General features: G+C 36.6%; 1 protein-coding gene across 1 annotated transcript in view; it reads left to right on the forward strand.

The window, feature by feature from the left end:
• LOC123565474 (NBAS subunit of NRZ tethering complex-like) overlaps positions 1 to 23,791 on the forward strand; it is a 115,583-nt gene that overhangs the window by 294 nt on the left and 91,498 nt on the right. The window contains exons 2-15 of the mRNA XM_053549503.1: positions 3,728 to 3,791; positions 4,855 to 4,897; positions 7,600 to 7,680; positions 12,058 to 12,105; positions 12,406 to 12,586; positions 12,901 to 12,980; positions 14,437 to 14,559; positions 15,395 to 15,560; positions 17,351 to 17,551; positions 18,038 to 18,101; positions 18,390 to 18,439; positions 19,518 to 19,661; positions 20,507 to 20,679; positions 22,989 to 23,058. Of these exons, the coding sequence (XP_053405478.1) occupies positions 3,728 to 3,791; positions 4,855 to 4,897; positions 7,600 to 7,680; positions 12,058 to 12,105; positions 12,406 to 12,586; positions 12,901 to 12,980; positions 14,437 to 14,559; positions 15,395 to 15,560; positions 17,351 to 17,551; positions 18,038 to 18,101; positions 18,390 to 18,439; positions 19,518 to 19,661; positions 20,507 to 20,679; positions 22,989 to 23,058 (1,488 nt within the window). The remainder of the gene's footprint in view (positions 1 to 3,727; positions 3,792 to 4,854; positions 4,898 to 7,599; positions 7,681 to 12,057; positions 12,106 to 12,405; positions 12,587 to 12,900; positions 12,981 to 14,436; positions 14,560 to 15,394; positions 15,561 to 17,350; positions 17,552 to 18,037; positions 18,102 to 18,389; positions 18,440 to 19,517; positions 19,662 to 20,506; positions 20,680 to 22,988; positions 23,059 to 23,791) is intronic.

Raw genomic sequence — 23,791 nt, forward strand, 5'->3', positions numbered from 1 at the left:
CAGTATCTGTTAAATTTGCCATGAAATGTGCCAACCTATACAATAAGTAGAGTTCAGGTGACAGGTAACACCCTAGTTCTATAAATAAACGTCGGACTTCAATATTTTACGATTTTGACATTTCATATAGTCCGATGTTTTATCGAAAGTATGAATTCCCCGGTAGAGCTTTCCGCAAAAGTTCTTGCGGAAGGTTTTACAAGTTCACGGTAGAAGTGTCTTGAAAGCGATAGCTAAATACCAACAACGGACAAAGAAACCTAATTTACACATCTACATCTACATCTACATCTTTCACCCAACCGTCGATTTCCGACTATCACTGGGCGGCGCTGTCAGAGAAACAGTTGTTAAAGAACTGATATGTTACAATGTTAAAAGAATAAAAGCTAAAAAAGACAGTTTGCTACAGTTAAAATGGGACAGAGGCAACAGAATTACATACTGATCACCGCCAGCCTCTCTCTAAAGATACTGAGACTGGGGCTAGATTTAACATGAGTTGGTAGGGAGTTCCAGAGTCGGATGGTCCTAGGGAAGTAGGAGTTAGAAAAGTACTGAGTGTGAGACATGGGGATTAAGTAATCCATTGAACATACTGTCTTACTGAAGATATTGAAGATCAGTCCGCACTTTGAAAATGAAATTTACATCCATTCACTTTAACAACACAACACGAACTGTCAAATCTTCTTTATTATAAAGATTAATTTTAGACGAAAAAATATTCTCACGGTCGGATTTGGAAAAAAATGCGGCCCATTACTAACGTATTGTCTATGTAGTATGCATATGTTTATAATCGATGGGTGTAATCAGCATTTATTGGTTGTAATTTTATTAAAAATTACTTAAATTAGTTGTAAAGTCCTATCAAAACAGTTTAAAAGGCTAGTCCACATGCGTTCGGCTGTACCTATGCGTTAAATAATGGCCGCAGATTGTTTACAAGTGTCGTAGGCTAAACGTATTTGTTTTCATCTAAGCATGTATAATTGATTCTATATATTTATTCGGTGTTGTATTGTCCGTGATATTTCAATAAATTACGCTAGAAGTTTCTGTGAAATGCGTCGGGGAAGTGATTGTTGGTGCAGTTTTAGTTACGGTAAACCAATGTTTCACGTGTATGAGAGTTTTTCTACATTACACTTCAATAAAATAAAGTCGTAATCTGTGCTTTGCAAATGGCTGACATTCGATTAAACTTGACACAGGGACATGTTGAACGTCCAAATATTGAAAGGCGCCCTGTGCAAGTTTAATGTTATTGAACTATTAACACCCTAAACCATTAAACACGGCAGAATAGTCTAACTGTTGACGGAGGCCGTTGACTGGTACAAGACCTTTAGACCTAGAGTTTAGAGGTAGCCAGTTTGTAGGTCTTCTAGAGGTTTTGGCAATTGTTATATGTGCATGTAGACAAGCATACTGTCGCTAAGTGGCTGCTTCTTAATTTCTGACTTTTGCAGCCACCGCTGTTACAGTTTAACCATCACAATATAAAACAAACTGTATAAGCCGGTTTAGTTTGACTTATGTGCATGATATAGTAATTGCTGGAAAGATCCTTTATGTAGTTGTCATAAAGTTATGATTTTATGAAACAATACTGTACATTGTATATAAGGCGTAAAAAAAAAATTGTTTGTTTCCGGTATCCCGACCTACCCGAAATTTTTGGCCCGACCCTAAATGTTTTTATGGCCTTGGAGAATATTTTTTTCAACTTTTTAACAAAAAGATGCAAAACTGCACTTTTTATGCTTTAAACATAGCCAGTGATGTTAGAAATCAACTTACTGATGCTCTAAAGGCATAACCCCCTTATTTGTAATCATTTTTTGACAAAAAATAATTTCCGAATAGTCCCCCTTAATAAAAAAAAAAAAAATCCAAAAAAAAAAATTCCGACCTACCTACCCTAATTTTTTTCAGCATGTTACAGGAAACAGGCCTAAATACTTATACACAGTTTTCTTATTTTTAAATGGAAGCATCTAGTGTCTACTTCTAGAATTTCATTATAGATGTAGCTTGCAGGTCGTTTACATGTTTAAATTTGCTGCAAATGAAATCAGGGCACTAGACAATTTTTCACATTTTAATACTGTTTTCAATCATTTATAACTACATTAGTATAATGTAACTAGACTGCCCAGACCAGTATGCGGACACTTACATGTTCTGCGAGGTCTACGTGTTTTACCCTATCTTGTATGACAATAATTACGTTAGTAACATTCGCTATGTACATTCTTCTGGTAATGTACATGTATATTATAAATAACACATCCGGATTAACCGGATAAAACTATATAAGTAGACGAAAAAAATTATATCTCCCATGATAACAAACTTGTTTGCAAATACATTGAGGTAAGTTGATTATATATAAGAAGGGTCCACCTGAACTGTCAACAAGACCAGATGATCTAAACTGCAGCAGAATTTTCGGGGGTTACTAAAATAGGGTGAAATGTGTCCGTGTACTGGTCCAATCTGTCTATATTGCAGCAGTAACCTTCCTTAGAGGCACTATAATATTGCTTGAAAGACAGTTCATATCTAGTTGTGTCAAACAATCTATTATCAGGGAAATTTTTATCTGAGAAAGGGAAAAAAAAGTTATTATTTTGTAGGGGCAATGGGGCCCATATTCTGCCCCGAAAATGGCCAGACGAGTGCCCTGGAAATATTTATCAAATAAGATGTAATCAGTTTTCACTGGATCATCTACATTTTTCTTTTGAATTATAACACCAATTGTTTCTTCTTAGATACTGAATTGGGTTTTATTAATTTAATTCCTGGTAAACAAATGGTTTTTAGCACGTCACCCTTGCATTGGCATTTGAACCACAAAAGGTTTGCATGTAAGCAGGTTTCTCTAAATCTACTAGGCCGAATGTTTTCAAAATTCACACATTTTTTTGACACATCATGAGATGACTTCACAGGACAAGCCCCTTTTTAACTTTGAATTTTATTACACCTTTTTATTGATCAGTCTCATATGAAAACAGATTTAGGACTGGAATCCAGCATACCGGTGTATAAACAAAAACTGCATGAATGGTGGGTCTCTTAGTGATATTTGTGAATTGAAGGTGAAGCTCTGTGTACCTCATTCCCTTGCATTCAATAATGGATACAATGTACATGTTTCTTTTACATCTAGCTGATTATGTTAGATACAAAAAAACAACAACATGCAGTTACAACTGTTATTGTGCCTTCAAGGTGTTGTTTCATAATTGTGAAAACATCTTGTTTCTATGGAGTGTAATATCTGTCAGTTGTTGTAGCATTGTGAAAATGCAGTGAAATTTATTATGAAAGGTATATATTATATTATAACAGAATATCAATTATAGGTACAAAGACATGGATCATAACTGGCTCTTGGGTTAATGAAAACTGGAAAAAATTGGAACCAGTTAAAATGAAAATAAATGTTTTTTCCATCTAGAACTTTTTGTTACTTGATGTTTTCATGTATAAATCAGCCACATACTTTTCTTTGCAAAAATTCTGAAAATATGGGGTTGTTTGAGGGAACACTGACATTTGATGAAAATATTAAACTTGGTATGAGTCAAAGACAGCTAAAAAAAAATATATGTGTCTTTTCAAAGTTTTGACATAAAGGGTATGCCATGTATGAATATGTTAGCTTTTTTAATCAATTAAGATTAATGTATACATTTATTTTTTATTGCAGAGACATGCAGGCGGCAGACACAGTCAGCATTCAGCACTTGGGAAAATAACTTCATCTACTCAAAGTATGATACTTAAATCAATTACTAAACCACATCATGTCAAGGAAATCTAGCTTTTGATTTCACTTCTAAATAATGTTGGTAGTGTTAGATAAACATTTGCCCTTTACAAAACATAGCATTGAAATTGTTATTTATTAATTTCTTTTGTTGGGTTAAGGCTTACCAAAAAGATTTTAGATCACATCATTGCTTTTCCATTTTTTTGTTAGCAGAGGAAGACCCTGGGCACATCTGGGTAGAACCGCAAATGTTCCATAAGCTAGCTGGATGGTTTCCTCACAAGAAAAATACTACACCGCAAGTGATGTTTTGAATCCACATGGTGAGGGGCAAGTGATTCAAAGTCGGCGACCTTTACCACCTTGCCACGGAGGCCACTTCATTAAAATTGAAGAAAATGAATAAATTATAACTATTATTTTTTATGACCTCTTTTTTATTATTTGATAATTAATGGTGTAGCAATGTCATTTTTGCCATTACTGTAAAGGCCTTTTGATGAGACGTTGTTTACAACTGATTTCTATACAAATTTGAAAAAAAATATAGTCCAAAACATATATATATATATATATAGTTACTGGTATCTCCAGCTAGCTACCATAATAATTTCAGTGCAGGAGTATTTTATCATAAATTTCTCACACATCTTATTCATGTATAGTGAATCTGCCATAGTTGGAAATTGTTACAGTGCCAGTTTGATATACATTGTAACAAGGGTTTGACTCACTCATTCAGTTAGTTAGAACCAATATCTGTGTATTTCGGTTACCTGCTGAGCTATAATAATTACACTGTATGACAATTTTCATTAAGATTTAGTGCATTATAAAATCATATCTTGTTTAACAGAACTGTGATGCAAACTAGACACCATAAACAATACCAGTATAATGAAGTTAACAAATGACAAATGGTTTGAACACCTGTATGACCATATCTGTGAAAAAATGATTCCACATATCCCTCCTAAAATATTGTTAATATGATTAAAATGTTTTGTAGTGTCTTTTTCTTGCTGTCTTGGCAATGTTGGTTCAGATGTATATTTCATTTGCAGGAAGAGGTTGGACAGTGTTACGTAGCATTGGTTTACCTATTCAGTGAGTCTCATATTTCTTATAATTTATGAACAGAAAGTATGCTTCTATACAAAAAATGTAGATTTTTTTTATTAAATCAGGAATGTCATAATTAATGTTTTGTCGTACAGTGAGTGTTTACTGGTTTTCACATGTATATTTAAATGATACATATGAGGTAGGCATTGTAACTGAAAATACAAACTTCAAGTAGGAGCTATCTATATTATATGTATGTGAAGTTAACAGCATCAGAATATAAGGACTGAACAAAATATTAAAATATCATTTCCTGAAAAAGAGTTATTTGAGCTGAAAAAAATGATCCCGGAAGAAATATTTGGAAAAATGGAGACAACTCCGCAAAGACTTTATGATAGGCTTAGGTGACAATTGACCTAGTACCTCATGCAAACTACCCACTTTTTACCTCTAATCATGAAAAAAGCGTGCAGACTTGCCACATGGATTAGCAACCTGAATACAAAACTATGTAAAGATCAAATAATTGATTGCCCTGGGGAAAGTAGGACATTTTTTTGTGGTGAAATTTGTCAACAAACAGACGATTTTTTTTTAAAAGTCAAAACCCACAGAATTTCACAAGGTGAAATATGTTGAAAAGTCTACTGCTGGAAAGAGAACAATCTCAACTACCATACATATGTGTCAAAGTATGGGAAAAAATATCTAGAAATATGAGAAAATCGAAGAAATCAATTTCAAGACTGTTAGATGCATAACTGTGTAATTATACATTGCATTTATCATAGATAGGTTACTTTTCCCTTGCACTGATATAACATGGGCAGGATTAGGATTAAGAAACGGTGTTCACTCAACAATTTCACTATATAATTAGATTGTTTCCCTTGCGTAAAGAAGGCTTAGTGTAAGTCTCTATATGAGGTGTGACAGTTGTAACAGAAGACCTGTATAACTGTGTATTTTTCCTGATTTTTGTTTGCTTCAGAATGGTTTATAGGAATAGAAATGACTTGTTTCTCTTACCTAGATATTGCCGTAAAATGTTGTTTTTATGCCCCCGAAGGGAGGCATATTTACTCGCGAACCACTGCACCCAGGACCTTCAAACTTCACATGCTGATAGTATTTATTGAGTACACTACCCCTACTGACTTTGGGTTCACCAGGTCAAAGGTCAAGGTCATAGGGGCCAACGTTAACTTTTTGCATGAAGGCACTTTACTCGCGAACCACTGCACCCAGGACCTTCAAACTTCACGTGCTGATAGTACTTATTGAGTACACCACCTCTACTGACCTTGGGGTCACCAGGTCAAAGGTCAAGGTCACAGGGGCCAACGTTAACTTTTTGCATGAAGGCACTTTACTCGCAAACCACTGCACCCAGGACCTTCAAACTTCACCTGCTGATAGTACTTATTGAGTACACCACCCCTACTGACTTTGGGGTCACCAGGTCAAAGGTCAAGGTCACAGGGGCCAATGTTAATATTTTGCATGAAGGCACTTTACTCGCGAACCACTGCACCCAGGACCTTCAAACTTCACATGCTGATAGTACTTATTCAGTACACCACCCCTACTGACTTTAGGGTCACCAGGTCAAAAGTCAAGGTCACAGGGGCCAACGTTAACTTTTTGCATGAAGGCACTTTACTCGCGAACCACTGCACCCAGGACCTTCAAACTTCATGTGCTGATAGTACTTATTGAGTACACCACTCCTACTAACTTTGGGGTCACCAGGTCAAAGGTCAAGGTCACAGGTGCCAACGTTAACTTTTTGCATGAAGGCACTTTTCTTGCTAACCACTTCACCCAGGACCTTCAAACTTTACTTGCTGATAGTACTTTATGAGTACACCAACCCTACTGACTTTGGGGTCACCAGGTCAAAGGTCAAGGTCACAGGGGCCAACGTTAACTTTTGGCATGAAGGCACTTTACATGAAAACCACTGCACCCAGGACCTTCAAGCTTCACATGCTGATAGTACTTATTGAGTACACCACCCCTACTGACTTTGGGGTCATCAGGTCAAAGGTCAAGGTGCTGCAGGGGCATTTGTCACCATTAGTGACAGCTCTTGTTTTTTTTGTTGTTTTTTTAAATTGAAATGACCTATTTCTCACAGCTAGGATTATTTGGAGTAGAAGTGACTTATTTCTCATAGATAGATATTGCTGCTAAATGTTGAGGCCCAATAGAAATGATAAATTTCTTGCGGCTGGATAATGCTGCTAACTGATGAAATGGAATAGAAATGATTTACTTATTGCTTCAAACTGGTAACTTGAAGTAGAAATTACTTACTTCTTGCAGCTAGATATTGATGCAAATTGGTGTGTGGAATAGAAATTACTTATTTCTCGCAGCTAGATTATTGATGCAAAATTGGTGTGTGGAATAGAAATTACTTATTTCTCGCAGCTAGATATTGATGCAAAATTGGTGTGTGGAATAGAAATTACTTATTTCTCGCAGCTAGATATTGATGCAAAATTGGTGTGTGGAATAGAAATTACTTATTTCTCGCAGCTAGATATTGATGCAAAATTGGTGTGTGGAATAGAAATAACTTTTTTCTTGTAGCTATGTACAGCTGCAAAATGGTTATTTGAAATAGAAAATACTTATTTTTTTATCTTAACTAGATATTGATGCAACATGGCTATGTTGAAAGGAAATGACATATCTATTGCAGGTAGATATTGTGTTATTATGATGTATTTCAGGACAGCTAGTCCATGTTACCTTCCACCAAGTCTTGTCAAACTTGTGAACTGCACTATCAACTGGCAGATAGCTGTTAGCAGGTAAAATCTAAAGTATTTAGAATTATCTTACAGCGCAATATAGAAAGCTTACATTAATTTATGTTAACTTTTCTAAACAACTGCTTCCTGAAATGACAACCAGAAGTCCGGGAGAGGTTGTTAATATAAAAGTGATATCTTTCATCTCTCCCCAAGATCTGAAACATTGACCTCTAGGTTATAACTCTGATATACTCTGCTTGTAACTATGACATCTAGGTTATAACTGATATACTCTGCTCGTAACTATGACATCTAGGTTATAACTCTGATATACTCTGCTCGTAACTATGACATCTAGGTTATAACTGATATACTCTGCTTGTAACTATGACATCTAGGTTATAACTCTGATATACTCTGCTCGTAACTATAACATCTAGGTTATAACTGATATACTCTGCTCGTAGCTATGACATCTAGGTTATAACTCTGATATACTCTGCTCGTAACTATGACATCTAGGTTATAACTGATATACTCTGCTTGTAACTATGACATCTAGGTTATAACTCTGATATACTCTGCTCGTAACTATAACATATAGGTTATAACTGATATACAGTAAAATTCCTACTTACGACCACGCCGAAATTACGACCGCACCGCTAATACGACCGATTTTGCAAAGAACGGAATATTTCCTTCTTAAAACCAGTGGTCGTTTGTCCGAAAATGCGACCAGACCGCTAATCCACTAATGCGACCACCAATTTCAGAACTGTTTGATTTTTTCACACTTAATTAATCACCGCAATTACGACCACTCAATTTTTTCTGTATGTTACCGCAAATCGCCGCGGGAATTAACATGTGCGACATCGTGTTAACACGTTGAGCGAGTACATTGCGTATTTATCCATTAATTGCTAACACGTCTTTTAAACGTTATCAAAACAACATATCAAACTGTTTGATTGTCTGAAATTGTTATTTAAAGATGTTTGATGTTTTACATCGCTATTTTAACATAAGAAATTGTTGAATTAACTAATTTGTTTGTAATTAGACGAATGCCCGCTGATCGAATTGACTGGATTAAAACGGATTTAATTAGATCTAAACGGTGTTTGTTTGTTATTATTAATGTAAATACGTTTGGGATTTCAGCGGAGAATGAAGTTTGAAAAGGTTTGATATTGTTGTAATTGTCTTTAACTGAACAAATTTCAAATCATTATCAGTTAAGTGCGTCCTTAATTAATACACAGTTTGATCCGTAATTCTTTGATTAATACAGTGATCAAGTATTTAAGGCTAAAGAAATTAAAGAAAATAAAGCTACATATAAATTGAACACTGTGTTTGCCATTATTGCGTCTTGATTGTATTCCAATGTGTTATTATCTGCCAACTTCCCGTATACTTTCCATCAGACAGCGCTAATAACCGTTTACTTAGTAACCATTGGTCAATAGGAATTAACGTTCTCGAACATGGTCTTAATACTGAATTCTACTGTACTCTGCTACTGATAACCGCTTAATGCCTAGTAAACCGATACTCTGCCGATATAACAAGTAAGAATACAGAATCCACTCGACCACCGAAATACACCCGCAACGACGATTGCAAAGACGGAATTTTCCTTCTAACATGTCTTGTCGAATGACCACGATCCAAATGCACACATCAGAACGTTATTTCACTATTAATCACCGCAATTACACACATTTTTTGATACCGCAATCGCGCGAATAACATGCGACATCGTTACACTTACGAGTATGCTATTATCCATATTGCTAACACGTCTTAAACTAAAAACATACAAAGTGATGTCTGAATGTTAAGAGTGAGTTCATCGCTATTACTAGAATTGTTGAATTACAATTTTGTAATAGAGAGCCGCTGATGAATTACGTAACGTTATAGTCAACGTTTTGTTTATAATAAACTTGGGATTCCGGAAATGAAAGTTATATTTGATTGTCTACGAACAAATTTCAAAATACAGTTAATGCGCCTATAACTATCCGATTCTTTGATTATAAGTGACAATATAAGGCAAAAATTAAAGAAAAAGCCATATAAATTGAACACGTTGCCATTATGCCTGATGATCCATGTGTATTCTGCGACTCCCCGATAGCTCCTAACACCGACCGCTATAAGACCATTACAACATGGCTTAACGATCTCCCCTAGCTATGACATCTAGATTATAACTCTGATATACTCTGCTCGTAACTATGACATCTAGGTTATAACTCTGATATACTCTGCACGTAACTATGACATCTAGGTTATAACTGATATACTCTGCTCGTAACTATGACATCTAGGTTATAACTCTGATATACTCTGCTCGTAACTATGACATCTAGGTTATAACTGATATACTCTGCTTGTAACTATGACATCTAGGTTATAACTCTGATATACTCTGCTCGTAACTATAACATATAGGTTATAACTGATATACAGTAAAATTCCTACTTACGACCACGCCGAAATTACGACCGCACCGCTAATACGACCGATTTTGCAAAGAACGGAATATTTCCTTCTTAAAACCAGTGGTCGTTTGTCCGAAAATGCGACCAGACCGCTAATCCACTAATGCGACCACCAATTTCAGAACTGTTTGATTTTTTCACACTTAATTAATCACCGCAATTACGACCACTCAATTTTTTCTGTATGTTACCGCAAATCGCCGCGGGAATTAACACGTGCGACATCGTGTTAACACGTTGAGCGAGTACATTGCGTATTTATCCATTAATTGCTAACACGTCTTTTAAACGTTATCAAAACAACATATCAAACTGTTTGATTGTCTGAAATTGTTATTTAAAGATGTTTGATGTTTTACATCGCTATTTTAACATAAGAAATTGTTGAATTAACTAATTTGTTTGTAATTAGACGAATGCCCGCTGATCGAATTGACTGGATTAAAACGGATTTAATTAGATCTAAACGGTGTTTGTTTGTTATTATTAATGTAAATACGTTTGGGATTTCAGCGGAGAATGAAGTTTGAAAAGGTTTGATATTGTTGTAATTGTCTTTAACTGAACAAATTTCAAATCATTATCAGTTAAGTGCGTCCTTAATTAATACACAGTTTGATCCGTAATTCTTTGATTAATACAGTGATCAAGTATTTAAGGCTAAAGAAATTAAAGAAAATAAAGCTACATATAAATTGAACACTGTGTTTGCCATTATTGCGTCTTGATTGTATTCCAATGTGTTATTATCTGCCAGACCTTCCCCGTATAGCCTTGTCCACTAATCAGACCAGACCGCTAATAAGACCAGTTTTACAAAGAACCATGGGTGGTCTTAATAGCGGAATTCTACTGTACTCTGCTCGTAGCTATGACATCTAGATTATAACTCTGATATACTCTGCTCGTAACTATGACATCTAGGTTATAACTCTGATATACTCTGCACGTAACTATGACATCTAGGTTATAACTGATATACTCTGCTCGTAACTATGACATCTAGGTTATAACTCTGATATACTCTGCTCGTAACTATGACATCTAGGTTATAACTGATATACTCTGCTTGTAACTATGACATCTAGGTTATAACTCTGATATACTCTGCTCGTAACTATGACATCTAGGTTATAACTGATATACTCTGCTCATAACTATGACATATAGGTTATAACTCTGATATACTCTGCCCGTAACTGTGACATCTAGGTTAAAAGTCTGATGTAGGTACCCTGCTTGAAACTGTGACATCTAGGTTAGGAGTCCTATATACCTTGGCTGAAACTTTGACATCTAGGTTAGGAGACCTATATACCTTGGCTGAAACTGTGACATCTAGGCTAGGAGTCCTATATACCTTGGCTGAAACTTTGACATCTAGTTTAGGAGTCCTATATACATTGGCTGAAACTGTGACATCTAGGTTAGGAGTCTGATACAACCTTGCTGAAAAGGTGTCAACTAGGTAAGAAGTCGGATACATCTGTGAAATCTGGGTGAGAAGTCGGATATATTCTGTGACATCTGGGTTAAAAGTTCAGTATACCCTGCCTGAAACAGTGACATCTAGTTTAGGAGTCTGATGTACCCTGCCCAAAACTGTGACATCTAGGTTAGAATCCCAAAACTGTGGATTGCAAACCAGAAGTGTATTCTGGAAAACTTATAGTCTATAACATATTTGATAAGGAAACGCAGAAGTATTTTTAAAATGGTGCTAGTTTTATTAAGATCCTATAAACTGTGTAAAAAGTCAGAACAGTATTGTATTTGAATGAAATATCAACTTTGACTTTGTTAGGAAAAATTTAATGACATCAAATGCTGGAATGTCTTTATGACCTATTAATTGTGTCAGTGTGATGTTAAACTCAACAAAAAAAATCATGAACTTCTTATCATATTTTTATTGCAGAGATGGCAGTGTTGTTGCTGTTATGCAAGACCAGGGGGTAGAAATAAGGTAGGAATTTAGGGCCCAATGTGAAAATGTCCAGGGGTGTGTGAACATCATCAGTTCAGTGTCAGAACATTTGTATTACCTTATATTAAAAATTTTCTTGTTCCTCCAGTTATTTATAAATATTTTGTGCAGATTTGTTACATTGTAGATTGTTTCCAACATTCTTATTTTAATTGTATCTTTCATAATCAGTCACTGAGTGACTCAGTGACATGCAGTCCTTCAGTTTCTGTGAGAACAGTTTATCTAATTTTGTTGAACTTTGATCATAAAACATGAATAATTATAACCACACAACAGGTCTAAGAGAGATGATTATGCTGTTGTGACTGGTCGTGTGACGTTGGAGAAAGATGGCCACCCACAGTGGCGCCGCCTGGTGTGGAGTCCTGACAATACAATGATAGCATGTTCACTCAGCAATGGAACTGTACAAGTGTATGATATTGTTGGGACACAGCTATTCTCTATCCCTGGAAAGGTAAAGCAAAGAATTTCAATTTGTCTATAGTCACATATATATTGATTTGAATTAACTTGGTGTATGGATGTTGAAAAATTGTGCTGTTATATCAGAATTTGGAACATAAATTAGTTTTCTTTACTGGTTTATGCATGTATATACATGTATATGTTTTATGTCATTGCACCCAGGCGTTACAGACTATAGTGAGTCTGTACTTATATATACATGTACTTATATATACATGTACTTATATGTTTCAAGAAGTTGCACCACGTGTTACAGAATTAAGTGAGTCTGTACTAATATATACATGTACGTGCATGTTTCAGGAAGTTGCCCCAGGTGTCACAGACTTAAGTGAGGCTGTAGTTGCCCTTATATTTACAGATAAAGTTCCTGATAAAGAATGGTAAATATCAGATTTTGTCTGTAGCATCATGGTAAGGTTCTGTCACAATTTTATTCAAGTGGAGTCGCTTGGACCATTTACAGCGCCACTAGTGCTAAAAGTAGACAGGCCTCTTAACAATTACTTCCCATTAACCATTGGATGTATATTTATCAAGCTCGATCTGTAGCATCATTGTAAGATTGTTTCCCAATTTTGTTCAGATGGTGGCACTGCCATTAGTAAAAGTAGAAACACTTAAAAATACTTTTTCTCATAAACAGCTTGCAGGAGGGTCATGAAACATTATCTGTAGCATCGTTTTAAGGTTCTCTCCCAATTTTCATGAAATGGGGGCTCTTGGCCCCTAATAGGATCTGCTAGAGTTATAAGTAGAAAAAGCTTTAAAATTTACCAAAATCTCCTCATTTACTACATGATAGATCTTCATCAAACATGGTCCTTCTTAATTAACCGTTTGATGGATCACTGGTAAGCTTGGTCTGTAGCATCGTTGTTAGGTTTGCTCCCAAATTTGTTCAAGTGGTCATATGGCCACTATTAGATGACCGAATAATAGAAACACTTTCAAACAACTTTTTCTCATGTACCACTTGACAAATCTTCACCAAACTTGTTCTGTACAAAGAAGTATAAAATACACAGAATGGCAACTAGCTGTAATCTCGCGTGATCTCGTGTCAGAGCGTGAATTGGCGTTATCTTAGTAAAAACAAACATTGGCTAGCATGGAGTTACAATTTGTACCTTTAAAACTACATTTAAGATACATGTTACCTTCTAAAACAACATTAGTTTAATGTGAAATAGTCTTAAGACACAAAGTACACGTTTCTTACCATCAAAAAAAGCGTGGTCATACGGTGATACCGGTAATTAATTTACCGATGAATAATTGCTTTCGCATACAAAATGACGCGTGGATAATGCATCACTTATGGTAAACGAGATCTCATTCAGTTGTCAGACGTGTTCAATATGGTCCACTAGAGTTAGTCATAGAAATATGTTTAAACAACTTCTTTTAATGAACTGCTGGATAACCATTATCTGGAGACCTTCAAAAACTACTTGGCCTGCTCCAATTGTCTGTGTGTGTTGTATCAACTGAATTTTTAATGACCTAAGAAGCATATATTGTTTGAACTGTTTGCCATCTGTCAAACTAATTTATATAATCAACTTCTGCTGCGACTTAATCTTTTGACACCTGGAGCATATTATGGTCCTCTTCCAAAGTTGCACACTCTGAATCTTGTTTAAGCTCTTCAGCTTGGGTGAGTGTTGGGGGGCAATTATGACCCTCTTGTTTATCTCTTGTGCCTATGGTATGTATTTTATTTCTCATTATTTATCTCTTGTAGCCTATGTAACAATGTTACATGATTAAAAAAACTCTACATCAGTTTGTGACTGGATAAAGTATATACATGTATAAGTAAAATCATTGTTTCAGGTCATCAGAATTGCTTGTTATAAACTACCATGGAAAGTTAAGTAGTTACAAAGTGGACCGAGATAAGGGATGTGAACTTCTTCATACATTTGTCTTCAACAGCTTGTACCCTCTTGGGATCAGGTAATTATCAAACAAATCAAAAATGTGGACCTGTCACTGGTGGAGGTTTTTTCTTTTTGCTATATTTTGTGAATTTGCATTTTTTTTTTGAAAGTTTAAACACCCAAGCATGATTAATAGTGTGAAATTCTGGAAGCATCATCAAGTAAACGGAAGTTGTAAGAACTTTAGTGAAACTCTACTGAGCTCAAGTTTCTGTGATTTATGTATCTATGCAAACAAGCTGAGCTGAAGATCCCATCATTTAGATATCAGATTCTAATGTAACACAATGAGCTCAAGATTCCATCATTTAGATATTGGTACAAATAAGCTGAGCTCAAGATTCCATCATTTAGATATTGGTACAAATAAGCTGAGCTCAAGATTCCATCATTTAGATATTGGTACAAATAAGCTGAGCTCAAGATTCTATCATTTAGATATTGGTACAAATAAGCTGAGCTCAAGATTCCATCATTTAGATATTGGTACAAATAAGCTGAGCTCAAGATTCCATCATTTAGATATTGGTACAAATAAGCTGAGCTCAAGATTCCATCATTTAGATATTGGTACAAATAAGCTGAGATCAAGTTTCCATCATTTAGATATTGGTACAAATAAGCTGAGTTAAAGATTCTGTCACTTATGTCATTTAAGTATCTGCAATTTTTAAGTTTCTATGATTTAGGCATTTACACAAACAAGCTGAGTTGAAGATTCAAGATATTGTGATATAGATACCTTTGTGAAGCAAATTTTGCAAGCTTATTGCAAGAGCTCTGTAATATCGTATGAAATAATGCCATTTGATTAATTTGCCAGAAAGCATTTAATTATGTTTTTATTCTAGTTGTGTAGAGTACCATGGAGAGGCGGGGCTACTCTATGTTGGTGGGTGTGGTCAAGAAGAAGAGGGTATGTCTGAAGCTACTAAAGAGGGTCTGACAGCATGGCGTATTCTCTCAGACTACCCGCACTACAAAGTGGTGACAGATTATGCTGAAGATCTGAGCAGGGTTTGTTCTCTGTATACACTTTTCAGTCATTGGTATAGATAGATACTTGACAGGCACTATGGACGTGCAGGCTAATCTTAGTCTGCATTGGCCGCAAAGGCAAAATCACTTGCCACCAGCAGGTTAAAGGTTAAGTAAAACAGGGTAGAAATGTTAAATGCTATCAGAAAATGTTACCCTGCAAGTTTCAGTCAGATTTATGGCTCTTTATATTGAGCCATGCCATGAGAAAACCAACATAGTTGGTTTGTGACCAGCATGGATCCAGACCAGCCTGCACATCCGTGCAGTCTGGTCAGGATCCATGCTGTTCACTAATGGTTTCTCTAATAATAATAGTCTTTGAAAGCGAACAGCATGGATCCTGACCAGACTGCGTGGATGCGAAGGCTGGTCAGGATCCATGCTGGTCGCAAAGCCACTATGTTGGTTTTCCCATGGCACTGCTCATATACAGTTGCAACTCTATATCTCAAACTCTGTTATTTCAAAATTCTGGCTATCTCGAAGACATGTTCAAGTCCTGTCCCAAAAACATGTGCACAAATTTTCATTTTTAATCTAATTTCGGTTATCTCGAAGTAAAACGCTGAATCATTTGGAATTTTAGATAACAATTTTCAACTGTTATAGTACATATACTGTAAAATCATTTAATTTCATGTACGTGAAATTTCATTATTGAAATTTCATTATTGCTTAAGCAGTATTTTGGGTAGCTCGAGTCTAGGTTAAAATCAATGTTACTAAAATGGAAAAATGGTTTTCTTACAATAATCAGTTAGTAATGAAACAAGTAGACAAAACAATATTGTTGAATAAGGTAGCTTTCATACAGACCAATATTTTTTGGTTGCATTTTGATAACTTATGCCAAGGTCATTGTTACTAAATACATTTTGTATAGAAGAACTGTTATCCAGTTTGAAAGTATGTATGCTTTTCATAGATAGAGAATGCATTTTAAGGGTGAAGCATTATTTAGTGTGGCAGGGTATACCAATGCGTTGACTGTGCATGTTTGATTAGGGTCATTGTTTCACACTTTTTTCAATAAGATGACAACCATTAACCTACCCAGTGCTCCTTAATGCCACACCAGGACTACCTAGTTCTTCACAAGCAACTTCCACACCAGAAACAAAAGGGGAGGTTTTACGCCTTAAAGTGTATTGCCCTCTTGGGGAGGTTTTACACCTTAAAGTGTATTGCCCTCTCTCAAATGAAAAAATTTGTCTTGCTAGGGATTAAACTAGCCAAGGTTTATGTGTCCCTACTGACTCCATACTGAGCTAACCTGGCAGTTACCCTGCCAAGACAAATGTTGATTTCTTTACTAAAGACAATGTATCCTTAACTAAACATTCCTCATTTCTGGACTACAGATCTTCCTGCTGTAGTAGATTTAAGTGCCTCAAGAAGAATAATTTGTGCTGTCCTTGAATACAGGAACATATTCAGGTTAATGTGTGAGAAATACTGCTGAATGATTCTGTTGTAATGAGAACTCATTCATGTTATATAGTGACTCTGTAGAAATATCTAATCTATGCTTAATTTTAAGGGACTTGTTCACACATTATAGGCAAAACAAAGCTTTTGAAATGAAAGAGAAAATCAATATTGCTTTTTTACCAATATCTTACACTTGCTTTCACTGACTTGATCATTTTTCAATGCCATATACATTCAATGCGAAAATTTAGTGCCAATGAACCTGTTGAAAAATTTCACCCCTTCTAGACGAGTAGCCTTTATGACTTATAAATAGCAATCTTATCTGTAAACAGGCACAGAGTCAGAAGTCGTTGAGGAAAAGGTTCAAGTTGTTCAACTGGTCTCGGTTGAGAGGTGAGATACAGGAGGGCATGTTCCGGCTCAGTCTGTCACCATGCAGGAAGTATGTGGTGTCGGTCCACTTCTCCGGCAAGGTGTGTCTGTGGGCAGTACCAAGTTTAAAACTCATCAGATCCTGGAAACAAGAAGAACAGGTTTGTGGCAGCCTTTAACCCTTTCCCTGCTAAATTTCTATAATGAGCTTGTCCATCTTTGAATTTGGAAAGTACTATTAACTTTCAGAAGGGGTGCTTACCAATGCAGTCTTATCTTGGTCTGCACTGGTTGCAGAGGTAAAATCACTTGCCGCCAGCAGGCTAAAGGTTAAAGGATATCTCATCCTGAACAATAAATCAACCAACTTCACGGGAATGTACCTTTGTGGTCTGCTTTCAGATTCCTTCAGATCTCATCATCCATGTTTTGTTGATAAGAGGATTTATCATCCTGGATAAAGTGATATCATGCAAAGCTTGATAAATCCTTGTATTAACAGAACCTATAAGGCAATAATTATATCATTTTATTGAGAATACATCAGATAAAATGTTTTCAAAAAAACCCTTTGTAGGTAGGTTTTAAACAGTGTACAAATTGTTGCATAAAGCATTTATCCAATGATATAATTTTTCTGTCTACAGCCGTACGCTGATGAAATAAGTCCCGAGTTTACAGAGAATCCTCAAGTCAGGAAACAAATTAAAGGTAACAGAAAATTTCTATCTCTTTGTCTTAATAGGGAGTGCAAAGATCTACGGATCAATGGCTCTTGAATTCACTCCTCGGGGTAAGGCATATGTTCTCTGTGTTGACTTGTAAAACTATTGTTTTCCTATCATTACAGGTCACATGATTGAACTTTTCAAAACTGAAAGTACACGTAACTACACCAAAAAAACAACAACAAAAAAAACAGTCTTCTTTTAATAGTTTTAATGATTTGTCAACACAGTTTTAATATTGGCTTAATATTCATGTCTTACTTTATTGCAGATCTTGTTAACACAAGAAATCTGTTGGATATAAATTGGTGGTCAGAAGAGGTAAATGTATTATTTCTTTTTAGAGATGAAAATGTTTGTAGGGCTAAATCAGAGTGATATAACAGTTCAGTCAAACCTGTTGCAAGCAGTCAGTCAAGGAAAGGAACAATTGTGGCCATTTAATACAGGTTGATTTGATATGAATGTTTAGAAATTGGAAATAACAAATGCAACTGTTAAAGACAAGTGGGTGCCTAATAGAGGTGGCCGTTAACACATTTTTGTATTCTAACTGGTATGAACCCAGAATGAGTGTGTGTGTGTGTGTGTTTGGGTTTAACGTCTTTTTCAACAATTTTTCAGTCATATAAACGACGGTGTCTACTTGTAGCAGTGAGCACAATGCCCAACTTTATAGTGCTGCCTCACTGGAATATCACGCCGTAGACACGTGACATGATACCCCACCCAGTCACATTATAGTGACTACGGGCTGACCAGTCCTAGAATTACCCTCTTAATGCTGAGCGCCAAGCGAGGAAGCTACTAGTACCATTTTTTATGTCTTTGGTATGACGCGGCCGGGGATCGAACCCACGACCTCCCGCACTCGAAGCGTACGCTCTACCACTAGGCTACCGAGGCGGTGAAGACGATGAGTTTTGTATTAGACTAGGATTTCAGGGGTGTATAGAATACAAAGAATATCTTGAAGAGTAGCATGTAACTAACAATCACCCATGTAGCAGTTAATTTGAGCCGTGACATGAGAAAACCAACATAGTGCGTTTGCGACCAGCATGGATCCAGACCAGCCTGCGCATCCACGCAGTCTGGTCAGGATCCATTTTGTTTGCTTTCAAAGCCTATTGCAATTAGAGAAACTGTTAGCGGACAGCATGGATCCTGACCAGACTGTGTGGATGCACAGGCTGGTCTGGTTCCATGCTTGTCGTAAACGCACTATGTTGGTTTTCTCATGGTGCGGCTCATTTATTTTCAGAAATGGAGGAGGCACATTTTGTGTCAGTGTACTAGACATTTGTTAGATGTAACTTTGCTCACTAGATACAACTTGTGCAGATGTAAAAGATGCATGTTTTTTACTTATAACATTAGAATTGATGTCTGTTTTTAGGCAGTTATATTAGGGCGAGGTACAGGAGCTGTGACTGTGTCATCTATTAGCACACTGAAGAATCTGCTAGGGAACCAGCCAGAATGGTTTGAGCCAGCTCCACGTCTCTCAGAAGTGCATGATGGAGGCTTTCTTGGTCTAGAGGTGCATAAATTATTGTTCTGTTCTTGAATTATTGAATCTAAATATTTATGGGAGTATTATACCTGGTGCAAAGTGTAATTTAAACTAAAAAGCAAACAAGAATTGAACGGAAAGCTCAGCATAATAGTACATAATATTCTAAAATGTTTTTCTGTGAATTATCGAATACTAAAGTGAAATATCGGGTATTTGCACAGTGAAAAATATCAAATATATTTCTCCTGTAAGAAACTATAAATTTGTAAATTTAGTAAAGACATGAAATAAAGAGAAAAATTGTTTGATATAGATAAAAATGTGTTCACTCATGAAAACCATAGTATTATGTTACAAGCCACTTGAGAAAATTTTGCATCTGCTGTTCAGTTGCGAAATATTTCAGTCTCACACTGAAACAAACAAATATCGTCTATATATTCACTTACTATTGAACTAGAAGTTCAACTATGTAATTATGGTTCTGAAATAAATCTTGTAGATTATGACTTTATTTTAGCTCACCTGAGCCAAATAAAAAGATTAAAATTCAGATTTATCACACAGTTCTAATGAACAACATAGACACCAAAGGTGAAATGTAGAAGATAATTTTTAAGTCAACACCACTGTCTTCTTGAGTACTGGGATTTTGCCCCACTCTGCTTATGGTAAGAAATGCAGTACAAAGGCATTTCTATTCCCAGTCCATTTTTTTTTTTGTATGTATGTCATATGATGTATTTCCACTGACAAGATATCACTCAGGTGAGCAATATAGGGCCATCTTAGCCCTCTTGTATTTGGATGTTTGTTCCAAAATTTAAAAGTGATTTTACAATCAGCTTTTATTTCTTTTACATGTTTAGGTAGAATGTCGTTTTCCATCAAAGCGTCGTCTGGTGCCAGACTCGGGAGATGAAGAGGATGAAAGTGATGAAGAGGAGGCAGGTCTTGTGTCAAAGTCATGGGGGGTGGCCAAACAATGTCTGCACTATGTCACTGACATGGACACATTTAAACCACCAAAGAAAAAACCCAGGTAGCAATTTGAATTCTGGATCTCTTTCATATATGTGCATCTTTCCACATATTAGAGGCGCTAAGTCTTTAGAACACAGGTACACCTATGTATAGAAAACTATACGTTATAAGGGTTAGGGATGCTAAATCTGTTCATTTTCATGATTGATCATCGAAAATAATTGGATGGGTTTTCAATCAAGTTTCAATTATCAAATTGTTCTTTTTTATGCCCCCAAAGGGAGGCATATAGTTTTTGAACCATCTGTCTGTCAGTCTGCCGGTCTGTCCACAATTTTCGTGTCTGGTCCATATCTTTGTCATCCATGGATGGATTTTCAAATAACTTGGCATGAATGTGTACCACAGTAAGACGACGTGTCGCACGCAAGACCCAGGTCCGTAGCTCAAAGGTCAAGGTCACACTTAGACGTTAAAGGATAGTGCATTGATGGGCATGTCCGGTCCATATCTTTGTCATCCATGGATAGATTTTCAAATAACCTGGCATGAATGTGTACCACAGTAAGACGACGTGACGCGCGCAAGACCCAGGTCTGTAGCTCAAAGGTCAAGGTCACATTTAGACGTTAAAGGATAGTGCATTGATGGGCTTGTCCGGTCCATATCTTTGTTATCCATGGACGGATTTTCAAATAACTTGGCATGAATGTGTACAACAGTAAGACGACGTGTCTTGCGCAAGACCCAGGTCCGTAGCTCAAAGGTCAAGGTCACACTTAGACGTAAAAGGATAGTGCTTTGATGGGCGTGTCCGGTCCATATCTTTGTCATCCATGGATGGATTTTCAAATAACTGGGCATAAATGTGTACCACAGTTAGACGACGTGTCGCGCGCAAGACCCAGGTCCGTAGCTCAAAGGTCAAGGTCACACTTAGACGTTAAAGGATAGTGCATTGATGGGCATGTCCGGTCCATATCTTTGTCATCCATGGATGGATTTTCAAATAACTTGGCATGAATGTGAACCACAGTAAGATGACGTGTCGCGCGCAAGACCCAAGTCCGTAGCTCAAAGGTCAAGGTCACACTTAGACGTTAAAGGATAGTGCATTGATGGGCGTGTCCGGACCATATCTTTGTCATCGATGGATGGATTTTCAAATAACTTGGCATGAATGTGTACCACAGTAAGACGACGTGTCACACGCAAGACCCAGGTCCGTAGCTCAAAGGTCAAGGTCACACTTAGACGTTAAAGGATAGTGCATTGATGGGCGTGTCCGGTCCATATCTTTGTCATCCATGAATGGATTTTCAAGTTACTACGCATAAAGGTGTGGCACAGTAAGATGACTTGTCGTGCGCAAGACCCAGGTCTGTAGCTTAAAGGTCAAGGTCACACTTAGACGTTAAAGGTCATATTTCATGATAGTGCATTGATGGGCTTGTCCGGTCCATATCTTTGTCATTCATGCATGGATTTTAAAATAACTACGCATGAATGTGTGGCACAGTAATACGACGTGTCGCGCGCAAGACCCAGCTCCGTAGGTCAAAGGTCCTAATTTCTATCATTGGCCATAACTATTCATTCAAAGTGCCATCGGGGGCATGTGTCATCCTATGGAGACAGCTCTTGTTATAACGTGAAATGAAAATTTATCTAGTGATTACTGCTTCTTAATGTGACAGCTACTTATATTTATGAATAAATACATTTTTGGCCATGAGAAGGCGAGAAAGGTTAATAATTAATAACTTAGGTTTCCAGACATGAACGGCAAACACAACCTGCAAATCAAGATTAGTCTTGACAGGAGGTCTTTCCATTTTGAGAAACTTTACCTCAACCGAAAGAGTAAGTTACAGAGAGAGAAAAACAGCAGAAAAAGCATATAATTACGTTTTCTGCGTAGTAGCACACTCGTTTGAGCGACAATCGATTACTCAAAACTATAATTGATTGTTGATTGTGTTGCTCACTGCACAAAAAAACTACTTGTTCAAATGTTCAGGTTTAGGTTTTACAAGTACATTTTGAATGTATATTGTTACATTGTGCAAAAATTTGGCAATGCTGCCAACATTGACTCCTCAGATACTTTATGAAATTCTTCATGTACTTGTTTCCATACCTCTCTGAACAAAAAGCCTGATTTATGTAATGTTCTGTTTTATTTATGAGAGTTATTTTTTGACCACATCTTAGCACACACCCAAAGTCTTGATAAGTGGTTTACTGATTTGCAGAGGTAAAATGACTTTTAAATGTGTTGAATTAAATAATAGTGGTGCTGTTGTTAACTGTTTAGAATAGAAATGCAAAAACATGTATTATTGGTTAAATCTTTGTACCTTTCAGACTGGTAAACAGAACATACAGACTTGTTTGTCTGAAGTCAACCACTCCAGAGGAATTATTTGCTCGCAAGGTACTTCTACAAGCTAACAGTTAATGGAAAATAGAGAGTAGTTTTGCTGAGCACACTAGGTATATTTGCTGAGCACACTAGGTATATTTGCTGAGCACACTAGGTATATTTGCTGAGCACTCTAGGTAGTTTTGCTTAGCACACTAGGTTGATTTGCTTAGCACACTAGGTAGATTTGCTGAGCACTCTAGGTATATTTGCTTAGCACACTAGGTAGTTTTGCTTAGCACACTAGGTAGATTTGCTGAGCACTCTAGGTATATTTGCTTAGCACACTAGGTAGTTTTGCTTAGCACACTAGGTAGATTTGCTGAGCACTCTAGGTATATTTGCTGAGCACTCTAGGTAGTTTTGCTTAGCACACTAGGTTGATTTGCTTAGCACACTAGGTAGATTTGCTGAGCACTCTAGGTAGTTTTGCTTAGCACACTAGGTTGATTTGCTTAGCACACTAGGTAGATTTGCTGAGCACTCTAGGTAGTTTTGCTTAGCACACTAGGTTGATTTGCTTAGCACACTAGGTAGATTTGCTGAGCTCTCTAGGTATATTTGCTGAGCACTCTAGGTAGTTTTGCTGAGCACACTAGGTTGATTTGCTTAGCACACTAGGTAGATTTGCTGAGCACTCTAGGTAGATTTGCTGAGCTCTCTAGGTAGTTTTGCTTAGCACACTAGGTATATTTGCTGAGCACACTAGGTATATTTGCTGAGCACTCTAGGTATATTTGCTGAG

The sequence above is a fragment of the Mercenaria mercenaria genome, chromosome 8, assembly GCF_021730395.1.
Source record: "Mercenaria mercenaria strain notata chromosome 8, MADL_Memer_1, whole genome shotgun sequence".
In the NCBI taxonomy this organism is placed as follows: domain Eukaryota; kingdom Metazoa; phylum Mollusca; class Bivalvia; order Venerida; family Veneridae; genus Mercenaria; species Mercenaria mercenaria.